Source organism: Ailuropoda melanoleuca, chromosome 16 (genome assembly GCF_002007445.2).
Source record: "Ailuropoda melanoleuca isolate Jingjing chromosome 16, ASM200744v2, whole genome shotgun sequence".
Taxonomy (NCBI): Eukaryota; Metazoa; Chordata; class Mammalia; order Carnivora; family Ursidae; genus Ailuropoda; species Ailuropoda melanoleuca.
Window position 1 is genome coordinate 54740408 of NC_048233.1, and position 13171 is coordinate 54753578.

Here is a 13171-nt window from a genome sequence, read left to right on the forward strand (position 1 = left end):
AAAAACTTATTCTGATACTTGTTAAAATGGTAAAGAATACTTTACTCAATACTATTACAATAGGAGAGGTATCAGGCTCAAAGATGGCCTGATATCTATAGTCAGCTAGTAGGGTGAGGGGGCAGTAAGTGGAAAATTACTAGGAGGAGACATCAAACACAGGGAGATTCTTGCTAAACTGGCCTTACAGAATTATTGCTAAAGATAGGCCAAGGACCTTGGTATTTAAAGTGGGAGATGAAGAACTTTATCAGATATTTAGGGTGATCAAAAACCAAGGGGGGGGGTTACTTGGCAGGATTATTTGCTAAGACAGGGCTAAGTAGGCCGAAGACAGAACTGGACAGGGGTCAAGTGTGAAGATTGGTTGAAAAGAGGGTTCAGAAAAGCCTAACTAAATTTTAGTTGAGGAGAGAGTGTTTGTCAACTTGAAGTCACCCCTTTTAGTTGTTAATTCCTCTACACATAATATGGGTTGGAAATTAAAAACAAAATGAGGGAGGGATGCTTGGGTGGCTCAGTCAGTTAAGCGTCTGCCTTTGGCTCAGGTCATGATCCCAGAGTCCTGGGATCGAGTTCCACATCGGATTCCTTGCTTAGCAGGAAACCTGTTTGTGCTCGCTCATATGTGCTCTTTCTCACTCTCTCTGGCAAATAAATAAATAAACTCTTTAAAAAAAAATGAATCCCACTGAATGATAGCTGACTATGAACTGAATGAATAGCACTGTTGTCAGTGACTAAAAAGAAAAAAATCCCTTCTTAGCAATTTCTGGACTTAGTGAAAGCTTAGCAACATCCATCCTTTGGAATAGGCTGAAGAAATTGCTACAGGCACAAACATATAATATCCTGTCTTGAAAATATTATGAGTGCCCATTTTTTTTGAAAGTTGTTCTATAACTGTATTTCTGTTTAAATTATTCACCATGCACAGTTATACCTTCAAGGAGTCATTGAATAGCAAATATTGTTTACTCATGCCAGAAATTTCAGAATAGAATATTCAAAGCATAATAAACAAATTTCAATTTATTCAATTAATGTAAAATAGGATGTTTCAGTAATTATTATACTCTTTTCTTTCCTCTAATCTTAACACTGTGTATCTTTATGTATTTATCCATAATTAAGATATCAAAAAAGGTAGAGATTTAATTGATAACTAATAAACATTGTTAACCAATATGTTCTCTTTTAAGGCATGCCAAGAGTTTGCAGCTTTCAGTTGCAGAAAGGTCACAATCATTTCTACCTCTCTATCAATCTTTATGACTCAAAAGAAACTTTGAAAGGAGCTGGTTTGGTACTTCATCTCAAAGTTACAGACAAATCATTTTCAATTAACAGATCTAATTATAAACAAAGTCTGTCATCCCTCTTAACTTTTTAAAAAGAAAAAAACTTCTAGCAAAATTAATAATAAATAAATGAATAAGTTGGCTGTTAATTATATATTATGCATAATTGTTTATAGCAACATACACACACATTTTATCATTTAGCCAATTGTCTCTTTTCTCTGACTTCTCTCATCTTTGTGCCTTCTGTTGTTATGTTATATATTAGTAGTCCAGGGAGAAAATATCCCTGATTGCTGCACATTTGCTCTCAAAGAAGACATAAATCAGTTTCATAGGGTCTACAGATCCATTTAAAATTCTTCAAATCAATGTCCCACTGATGAGTACAAAATTAATGTGTCTAGTCACCTTGGCGATGGTTACCAAATCAATTAGATGGTGGCTATATTAACATATTTCCTTAACTGCATTCATAAAGATTATTTTTAAGAAAAATATTTGGCACTTTAATTGTCTATAAAAAATTTTATATGCCTACTACTTTAATTCAACAAAAGCACAAACAACAGTGTGGAGGGGACAGAGGAAAGAATTAGTGAACTCAAAGATAGAATTATATACCCAACATGAATAAAAGAAAACAGACTGCAGGGGAAAAAAATTATGAGCAGAACTCAGTGACTTGTTAAAATAAAACAAAATATTTAACATTATGTCATTGGATTCAAGGAAAGGGAGGAGAAAGAGTGTGGGACTGAAAAATATTCTAAGAAATAATGGCTGAAATTTTTCCAAATTTGGCAAAAGACATAAGCCTATAGATTCAAATATGGCTGGAACTCAAGGGTATTACGCTAAGTGAAATAAGCCAAACCAAGAAAGACAAATATCATATGATCTCACTCATCTGTGGAATCTAAAAAACAAAACAAGTGAATGAACACACAAAAAGCAGAATCAGATTTATAGATACAGAGAACACACTGAAGGTTGCCAGAGGGAAGGGCAAAATCAGTGAAGGGGAGATTTGGAGATAGAGGTTTCCAGTTAGGGAATGTACAAGTCACGAGAATAAAAGGCACAGTATAGGGAATACAGGTAATAATATTGTAATAGCATTTTATGGTGATAGATGGTAGTTACGCTTGTGTGAAGCATAGCATAATACATAGAGTTGAATTACTATGTTGTACACCTGAAACTGGTGTAATATTGTGTGTCCACTATACTCAAAAATTTTTTTAAAAAAAGAAGCTGAGCAAATTCCAAAAGGGATAAAGCCAAATAAATCCATAAAGATACACCATAACCAAACTTCCATCATCTATAGTCAAAGAAAAAAATCTTAAAGCAGAAAGAAATGACATTTTATCTATAGAGTTAAAACTATTTAATATGACAGATTTGTCATCATAAACCACAAATGCCAAAAGGAAAGGACACATTTTCAAATGCTGAAAGAAAAGCCATGTCAAATTCTATATCTGATCCAAATTATCCTTCAGAAATTAAGGGGAAATCAAGACATTCTCAGATGAAGAAAAATGAACGGAATGTATCGCCAGTAGATCTATCATAAAAGAATGCCTAAAAGAAGTTCTTGAATATTCATGCACTTGGTTGTTTTGCTGAAGGAAGATTTAATTATTCTTATCCAAATTACATAAATGAAAAGTTGGAAGCTTAGAGCAATAAAAGAATTTATCCAAAGATGTCCAGAGATAGTGTTTTATGATAAAAATCAGTCATAAAAGAAAAGCCAGTTAAAGAGGGTTTTATTTCCCCCTTTTTGTGTCCTTAATTACACTTTAGTTTCCTCACCATAAAAAAAATCGTTTTCTTTTATCTTTTAAAACTCTTAAATGGAATTGTAAATGCCTTTTTAATTGTAATATGAAGTGTAATATTCCATTCGTAGAACTAGACTACAAAAATGGGTATAATACCTTTAACAAATTACAGAGACCATATTCTTCAAATATCCTGCCTTAGCTCACGTCTATAATGACAAACAGTGAAATCATTTTGACTCTACTGGGGCCAATTTACTGGTGCAGCGCACAAGGTCCAGTGCTTCCAGCTATAATTAGAAAATGGCGCCGGCTCTCAATTAGTTTCGGTTACTATAGTAATTCCATATGCAACCCATGCCTGCTGACTAGTGAACTAGATCGTGTATCTTTTGTAAATTGCTCTTGTTAGTCACTTGTGATTTATTTAATGTTTCCAACAACAATTTCAAACCAACAATGTCAGGAACACATGTTTTTGCAATTATTGGAAAAACAGACCAGAGAAAGTGGGCCTCCAACCTCATCCCCACTATTGGCTATCGATATTTACGCAAACTACTGATTATTTTTGAAAAATCATCAAAGATTGTGAACATAATTTTTTTACATACGAGACACAAAACACACTTCCCTTTTGGCCCAGAATATTTATTGCAAAACTATAAGATCGCTTTATCTCCTGAAGGAAACTATAAAATAATTTATAGTCTGCATTGTTTTCCCTTTTCTTCATTTTGATAGTCAAAATATTAGTAATAGATTATTTGAGGTTTTATCTTAACAACCATTGTGGATTCAAATTCAGTTAACATTTTTAAGGTACCTAATGTATCTAAGATTAGCAAACACCTTTTACCCATTCTTGTCCATGGCTGCATCTATATTCAGTGAAAGCTAACAGTGCGCTGTTTTCTTATTCCATTTTGGCATATTGTCAATGCTTATAAATGTATGCATAGTCTCAAACAGAATCTTACAAAATAAGTATTGATAATATGTCAGATGCTTGGTATAATAATGAATATTTCTACAGCTATCCCATAGAGATTTAACAATTATGGAAGGAAAATATCCAATATTGATTTACATATATATCCATACTTTACATATTGCTTTCCAGATGTATTTTCTTTTAAGAAATGAAAAATTTGGCTCATAACATAAAAATATATAAGCTAAATAAATTGGTTTATAATCAGTTTTAATGCATTAAATCACAGACTGACATATAAGTAGGTGATCAAATGCTATTTGAATAAATGAGTGAAAATCTGTAAATATGAAACTGAAGGCTATAGTCAGGAGGCTTTGTTTGTAGTGATAAGCAAATAAATATGCCTTTACGATAAATTTATTTTAAATATTGATGTGTAAGCCCCGAATTTCAGTGCAAATTTCAGATATGTCCCTAACATTGAGATTATAATAGACCTCATTCAGAACTTGATAATCCTATCTGTAGTACTTACATAAATGTAAAATACCGATTATTCACTTTTTATATCCCTTTGCTTATACTTCCGAATTACTATATATAAAATTTTTCTAAGATTAAAGTCCTGATCATCCATGAGATAAAAAGATAAAACCACAATGAGACTTTAAAACACCGTAAGCTCTTTTGAACTCAAACCTTTACCCCAATATTGAGAGTAACAAAGCTTCAAGAAGCAGTTGTATACACATTAATTACTGTAATTATTCAAGCTGCTTTCCCTTAGGGCCACCAGATTTCTAAGCCGAAAGGGCATTCTTAGCCCACTATGACAATTAGCACCTGATAAATGATGCTACTGCCACACTTCAAAGATAGTGATTGATCATTTCCAATTAATTCCTGAGAGAAATCAATGCTTCCTTCCTAGAGCATTTACATTAACTAATTTATGTTAATATAAATATCCTATATCCACAATTATCTAGGGAAGATGAGCCATTCTATTTATAACTGCCTACTACTTTAGAGCATCAGTATACTGTTTCAGAGCTCCAAACAGAGTAACAAAAGTCATAAAACTCTGACTCTGTAACAGAGTCATAAAAACCACGTGAAATTGAGCAATTTAACCACAGCAACTAAATCTTGACATCAATGAAGATTGACCCATATCAAATGCAACAAAGAAGCTTCAGAAGATTTTTCAGACTGTGGGGTTACAGCTTGAAAATGCTACCACATATTGAGGTCTCCACTCTTTGTTTGGATTTGCCACTACAGAAAATTATGTTTCTTAAAGATATGACCCAAAGGGTAACACTCTAAAGACATGTTTACTCCATTCCTATTCCTATTTTATTATTTACTCCATTCCCATGCATTCATAAATAGGACTCAACTGCTACAAACAGATTCTCAACGAAACATACTTTTAATACTTTGTTGGGATTTTAGGAAATAAAGGAAATTTCCAAGCCACCTCTCTCACCCTACCTCTCCAACCCCTTGCCAAAAACATATGTGAGTAGCATGCAAACATGTGGCTTCTTTGAGCCTACAGCAGTTGTTCCAGTTGTCCTCAGCCATATGATTCAAAGTAGTTCACTAGCACCGTATCGACATTCCAGTTCACCGGAAGGGAGAAACAGGGCATAAGGGCAAATAATTTCATATTCCTAGAGTGTGAATCCTAAGTTGTGCATATCAATTCTGCTTATATACAGCTGGTCAAAATAGTGTGAGGGCCATACCTAACTGCAAAAGATACTAGAAATTTACTAATTGGATAGCCATTTCTAGCTGAAATGTGGGAATGAGATATCCTATATCAAAAAAGATATATGTCAAAACATGAGACTTGCAGTGAAAGCAGAATCCAGAAAATTTAAATGTTATATAATAATACAAAAAGAAAAGTTACAAATAAGCTAAATGTCCTTGTTTAAGAAGGAAAGAACAGAATAAAACAAAGAAAATAGATAAAATAAGAGCATAAACTTCTGAAAAGGAAAAAATGTATGATAAAGTATTAGTTTACTGGTAAACATTATGTAACATTTAATATCTGAAGAGACTAAACAAAAAAAAAAAGCAAAGACACTAAGTAAAAAAAAAAAAACAAAAATGAAAGAACTATAGATACACTAATGATGAAAAAGCTAAGATATAGCAATAAAAAAAGAAAGAAACCACTTTGTTCCAATAAATTTGAAAAGTTAGATGAAATAAATTTTTAGATAAATGTAACTTATTAAAACTGACTTAAGAAGAAACAGAAGTGTGAACAGCTCTTATAACCCCTAACAAACTTTAAATTTTAGTTAAGTAATTTAAAAAAATAAAGTTCAGATTGTATTAGAGAATAATTCTACAAAATTCTCAAGGAATTGGTCATTCCAATTTTATAAAACCCTTCCATACAACAAGAAAAATACAAACAGTCCATAATTCGAATGATGGACAATATAATCTTAATTTCAAACAAAAGTAAGAATAAAAAATTACAGGCCAACTTTACTTATGAACTGAGAATCAAAAATCTAAATCAAATATACATGGAATTGAATAGAATGTTAAAAAGTTAATACATTTGACTAAGTTGAATATCCCAGAAATGCAATGACAAATTATCATTAGAAAAGTTAACATAATAAAGGTGGAAATAGACCCCAACATTTTCATCTCATTAAATGTAGGAAAAGCATTTAACTAATATCTATTTAGGCCTTAAGTACAGATTTTCCTTATTTTATTTTTAAAGACTAAAAATGAGAATGATAACTTACTAAATCTAGAAGTGGTATGTACATTTATTATAGCTATAGAAATAGTGGACATATGACCAAAAGATGGAAAAGAATGCATAGACATTAAAATAGCACCAAGGTGACAGAATATTCCTCTAATATTGTTATTATGTTATTCATACAACAAAAATGTATTTACTATATTAAACTCTCAACCTCATTTTAACCTCATTTTCTTTTTAAATTTATTTTAATGGTCAAATATAAATAAAAAGTTTCATTCTTAGTTCTCATTATATTTTTATGTATATTTGCTTTTCATAAATATTAATGGATTAAATGTAGATAATTTACAAACATGTATTCATGTTTATCAACCTAAAGAGAAAATAAGTGAATATGCTTATTTATAACTTCTGACATCATTTTCATATGTATTGTCATATTATCTTTTAATTATGCTAAATAGTAGAAAAGGTAGCATTTTTCCATTTAACAGATGAATAAACTCTCATTCAGAGAGTGAAATAACTTGGTAAAAGTTATAGCAGGTGGTAATAACCCAAATTCAAAGAATACTGAAAAAATATAGGGAACAAACTAAGGGTTGCTGGAGGGGAGAACGGGTGGGGAGGGTGGGATAATTGGGTGATGGGCATTAAGGAGAGCACTTTATGGAATGAGCACTGGGTGTTATATGCAACTGATGAATCACTAAATTCTACCCCTGAAACTAATAATATACTAGATGTTAACTAAATTGAATTTAAATAAAATATATATAAACACACATATATATGTTTTCCAAGTACCAGACCCCGTGTTAGTTTGGAGTTTACAATGATGATACAGACCTTTTAACTAAATATTGGTTTTCAAATCACCAATCACCTAGGAGATTTGTGGAGCAATTTAAGGTAGAAAAGGTCCAGATCTACATTGGCTTTACCACATAAGAGCCATACAATGTTGTACAAATGTTGAGAATTACTGAGTCTCAGTTAATAAAATTGGAAGCTCACAGCACATTGCCCTGTCTTACAGAGGTTCTGCTAGATGATTTAACTGTAAAACTTTGTAAACTATATGACACCATACATTTGCCAAATTTATTCACCAAGAGCCAAATCTTAGGCATTTTCCATTAGAATCAGTAGACAACAGCATTTAGATTTGAAATACCCTTATGTACTCAATAAATATACAACTAGCCCAAGAAATGCTGAGAGCACTGAGATGTATGCCTTCAGATAATACTAACAGCAATACAACAGACATGAAGTCATTTTATTTGCCAACTCATGAGAAGCTTGGAGTTATTTACTTAATTTCCCATTCCTTCCTCTTTTTCTTATAGATTCCTAGAGAAGTAAGATTGCTATAATCAATAGCATATTTCAAATATTTGTTTAAAATAAGATAAAGAATACAGATTAAGGTTCTAATCTAGGTTACATTTATGCAAACATCTGGAGTACCCACCACATGCCAGGCACTGTGCTAGGCTCTGGGCAAAAAAGAAAACAAAACAGATAGGGCCTCTGTTTTCATGTTGCTTATTTTCTGTGTGCTCTTGGGCATCCTACCTTTCAGCCTATACCCCGATTTATAAGAATACAGTCTTGATATGAAGATTAGACAAGATTATCTATGTAATGAATATAACATAGAGCCTAAAATAAGATATGGTAAAGTATAAAAATGGATTTTAAAGTTTTCTTAAATCTATATCAATTTTTATCATTTTAAATAAGAATGTGCAATATAGCTGCAGAAATAGGGAAATAAGTTTACAAACTGTCATTCTCAAACTAAAGCTTAGAGTTGGGGGAGTTAGGGTTATGGGTCAATATTAGGACTTGCCCCCATAGAACTTCATTAGGTTGCTTCCTGAAACAGTTCATGTAACCAACAGAAGGATTTGCCTTTCTTCTTGCAGTAATGGCAAGCAATCTAAAAGACGGTCTACACGGACTGGAGGTAGAAAAAGGAAGCAGACCACAGGAAAAAAGAACCTGCTACTGTCAACCCAGGATTATCTAAAAAAATGTATGTATACATTCTAGTGGAAGAGTAGCTAACTCCACGTTCTATTATAGAGTTAAAAATTCTACAAGATTTCATTCTAACTACATTTCTGAAATTAGAAATTAACTTTCTGAACATCCCTATGTCTTCAAAAAAATCCTGCTACCAACTAACTTGGATAGGGACAAAAATATCTTTATGAATGCTAAGTTATATTCCCCTAATAAAAGTTAATAAAACTCTTCAGTTTGATGATTGGGAATCACTCTACCAGTTGTGGAGCATCTGGGTAAACTCACAAAATTACATTCCTATACACATGAGACAAATATTCTAAACAGTCCCCATAGAGCAGCCACTAAGGAAAAAATGAGGAAATTTAACTATTTTAAGCACTTCGTTTAACATATGTGGCAACTGTAGCACCAAGATTGTGATTTATTAATCTAGTCAATGGCTGAAACGCTAAAGTCTGGTCTTCTAATTCATATTTGGTTTGATTCTTTTACCATCAAATGCTAAATCCACAGGCATATATTTTTATCTACTATACTTCAAGCATTTATTATTTTTTTTGTCATCCTTAAGTCAGTGCTTTAAAGTATTGTTTGGTTAAAAAAATTGTTTGGTCTCTGAATTTCAGAGAGTAGTGATTTGCAGAAATAACAAACTTGTTGAACACCACAATTTTAATACATGTTGAGGGTGGTTAATTGGTTAGGATATTAGGTTAAAAAGGCCAAAGTCCAGGGTTTAAACTCCAAATAGGCCAGTTAGCTTTGCAAATGAACATTTTTTTGACAACGCATGTTGTTGGTTAAAGAAAACTCTTCACTACTGAGTGGTGGGTAAGGGGGGGGACCTACAAATGCCAAACTGATAGGAAAAAAGGTGTTTTGTCACTTTGAAAAGTACACATCTTTTCAGCATTCTTAGAAAGGGGACTTCTAATAAGCAAACTATTGTTAATTTCATGGCTTTAAGTAGGATACTTCCAACGTCACTCCCCTATCCACAAAATCCAAGACAGTACAAGCCAGTTCCCTTACAAATTCTAAGTTATAATTCCACCTATTATAAATTAGCACCTAAAATAATATTTTGGATACATGAACGTATAGATCTGGTGCAAGTACTGGAATTTTAATTTTGTACACCATACATATAAGTAAAAACAGAACACTGCCCACAGTGACTGGGGCCTGGGCTGAGACCTAAAACTTTTTTTTTCCCCCCAAATGCACTATCATGACCCGCTCCCAAGAGCGAACAACAGGTCTGTCCAGATGCTGAGGCCAGGGACTTGGAAATCTCCATCTTGCGCCTTACAGGACTCCAGGGCAGTTAGAACTTCATCTTTCAGAGGTGGAGGGGCCTGACAGAGGCTTTGAAACCTGCCGTATAACTCCTCCCAGGACACGTGTTGGGGCTCAGCTCCAACCCAAGTGCCTTTCTGAAGGTCGTAGTGCAGATGTCGACCCCAGTCTGTAAGCAGACCCAGATAGGCCCGGAAGAACTCTGGATGGCGGCCTGCCACCGAAGTTAAAAGCCCGACTGGGAGGTCGTGGCAAAAGGCAGCCATGACATCTGACTTCGCCAAAAGCCAACGGACCAGCTCCTGACCCCCCTCTCCGGGCGTTTTGGGGGTGTCCAGCTCCAACTCCTCTCCTTGGGGCCGGGGAGACGACGGGGGAAGCAACAGCGCGGCCGCTATCACCTTCAGAAAGTTGTTCTGAGGCAAGCGATCCCACAGAGTGCTGAGAAACCTGCTGGGGCCCTCGGCTTCGGCCTTCGGCACCTCCCCCAGACGCTCCAGCAGCAGCTCCGCCTGGGTCTTCAGCACGGACTCCTCAAACACCGAGTTCTCTCCGTAGCCGTTGAAACGCAGCATGTGGACGGCGGAGCGGCGGCGGGCGAGGCGGGCCAGGCTGCCTTGGAGGGCCTCCTCGTCGGCGTCCGGGACGCCAGGGCCCGGAAAGAGCTGCTGCAGCAGGTAGTGATAGGCGGCATCCCCGAGAGCTCGGTTCTCCAAAAGGCGCAGAGGGAGCAGGAGATCACAGCGCCCCAGGGCCTGGAAGTTCAACCCGGGGACTGGAGCGGACCCAGAGGCGCCCTTCTGTCTCCACTGGCTCCGCAGCCGCCGTTCCAGAGCTGTGCGAACGCGGACATGGCGGCCAAAGCGCCTGTGGACGTGGCGCAGGTAGCGAGCCCACTGCAAGGCCCTTCGCACGGTCGTGGGGTCCCAGGTGCTGACGTGGGTCGTGCGGGAGACGGCCAGAAGCTCGGAGAAGCGCTCCAAGTGCTGCAGGAGCGATTCCATGGGGACGTGCTTACTTCCGCGTTCACCTTGGAGACGCCGACTCTCTGCGTGCCGATTGGAGCGTCCGTGTAAGGACACGCCTCTTCACAATGCTATTGGATAAAGTCCCTATCAATCTGACAGCGGCTTTAATCCGGGTATTTTGACCCCGGGAAATTTAAACTGGGTATAAGGCCCGACGGTCTTACTTTCGCCGCCAATATTAAGGAGGCTCTTAGGGCTAGAGGAGAATAAATGTGGGGCGTCCTAGAGAAAGTTCTCAGAGCCACGTGTGATATGCTGTTATAGTCACGAAAGTCTCCATGCTTCCTTTCACTTTGGAAATAATCCCTAGTAGAAATTTCCTGAGCTTTGCCTGAGACAGTCTGTGCCGAGTCTTATCATAACTGGATAATGCCTGACATGGTGTTGAATATTAAATGAAGGCTTTAGTTAACTCAGTTTAATAAAAAATGTACTGACCTCCAATTAACTAATGCCAGGCACTCTTAAATTTCCGGGCTTCGTGTTGTTCTTTCGTTATTAGAACTGAAGCCCAGATTAATTGAAACAAACAAAAACTTCAATATTAATGCTTCACTAAAAGCTTTAAAGGAACTTAAATTTTCATTTCAAAATTGCACTATTTTTTTTGTTTTCATTTTTCCATGGAAAAATAGCTCAGTTGAATTTTATTTCACACAAACAACTAATTGAGCAAAATGACAGTTAAGAGCCAATGCCAAAAACATTTGACGAAGATTGTGGGAAGAGAGAGGAAGAAGGATCTATTTCTGGAATGTCATCTGGGTTATTCACTCATTTATGCATTCAACACATATTTATTTGCCAACCGCTAGCAGTTGCATTGTCCAAATACCTACAACAATTTTTAACTTACTGATGTTGATGACACAGCTCATTTGAGCTGAATTTCTTTACAGGCCTAAAAACACTAGCCAAAACGCATTCTAATTTAAGTAGGCAGAATTGATGTTTTGTTTTAACAAAAGGGAAAGAGAAACAAATTTAAGAGGGGGAAGAGTCATGTTTCATTTATTAAAATGAGCATTCTCACATCTTTTTTTAAAAAATGAATAAATAAAACAGTGATTCTTCTGTTAATTCAGTTTTATTATTTGATATTTATCAGCCCACACTCATTTGGTCCTGAAGTATTATTAGATTTTATGCCAAGAATATCATATATCCCAAAATTCTTTGTGTTGGCTACTAGACACTTTGAGTCCAATGTGCAGCCTGCCTTTAGGAAATGCACAGGCATCACTAACTCATTTATTTATTCTTTTATTGAGCACTTATTATGTCATATCATGTAGATACTAGGGATTTAGTGATAAATAAAATAAATGTAGCCCTTATCCTAGCAGAGGAGTTCATCTCCTGATATTTAAGAGAGACATTAAACAAATAACCTCAAATATAGAGGATATAATAGAGGTAGGTCAGGAAGACTCAGGTGATAGGGAAACCTCTTTAAGAAACTGGTTTTTTGGGGCCCCTGGTTGGCTCAGTCGGCTGGGTGTCTGCCTTTAGCTCAGGTCATGATCCCAGGGTCCTGGGATGGAGCCCTGCTTCGGGCTTCTTGCTGAGCAGGGAGTCTGCTTCTCCCTCTTCCTCTGCTGCTCCCCTACTTGTGCTCCCCCTCTTTCTGCTCCCCTTCTTTCTGTCAAATAAATAAATAATATCTTAAAAAGAAGAAAAAGAAGAAAGAAACTGGCTTTTCACCTGAAAGCTCAAAGATGAGTGTTAAGAATTGTTTTCATGGCCAAGGGAACAGTTAAGTTGCAGATACCTGAGTTGAGAAAGTCTAATCCATTCAAGGAGGTGAAAGAAATTTAGTTCAGGATGGTGAGACCTTATGGCAAGAATTGTTCATAGTAACTTCATATCATTCCATTTATCTCTTTAAAATATTATTTTATTTTAAATCCTCACTTGAGCATTATAATGTATAAATTCATACATATTTCACGTTAGCCTATTTTCAGTAAACAATGTCTATGAAGTCTTCCCATTTAGAAGAAAGAAAAGCCTAGGGT

At 35.7% G+C, this 13171-nt stretch overlaps 1 protein-coding gene across 1 annotated transcript; it reads right to left on the reverse strand.

The window, feature by feature from the left end:
* Positions 1-9931: 9931 nt before the first annotated feature.
* On the reverse strand, positions 9932-11161 carry FANCF (FA complementation group F). Its single transcript, XM_034645471.1, has one exon. The coding sequence runs from the start codon at positions 11127-11129 to the stop codon at positions 10056-10058; it is 1074 nt and encodes a 357-aa protein (XP_034501362.1). The 5' UTR covers positions 11130-11161; the 3' UTR covers positions 9932-10055.
* Positions 11162-13171: the final 2010 nt, after the last annotated feature.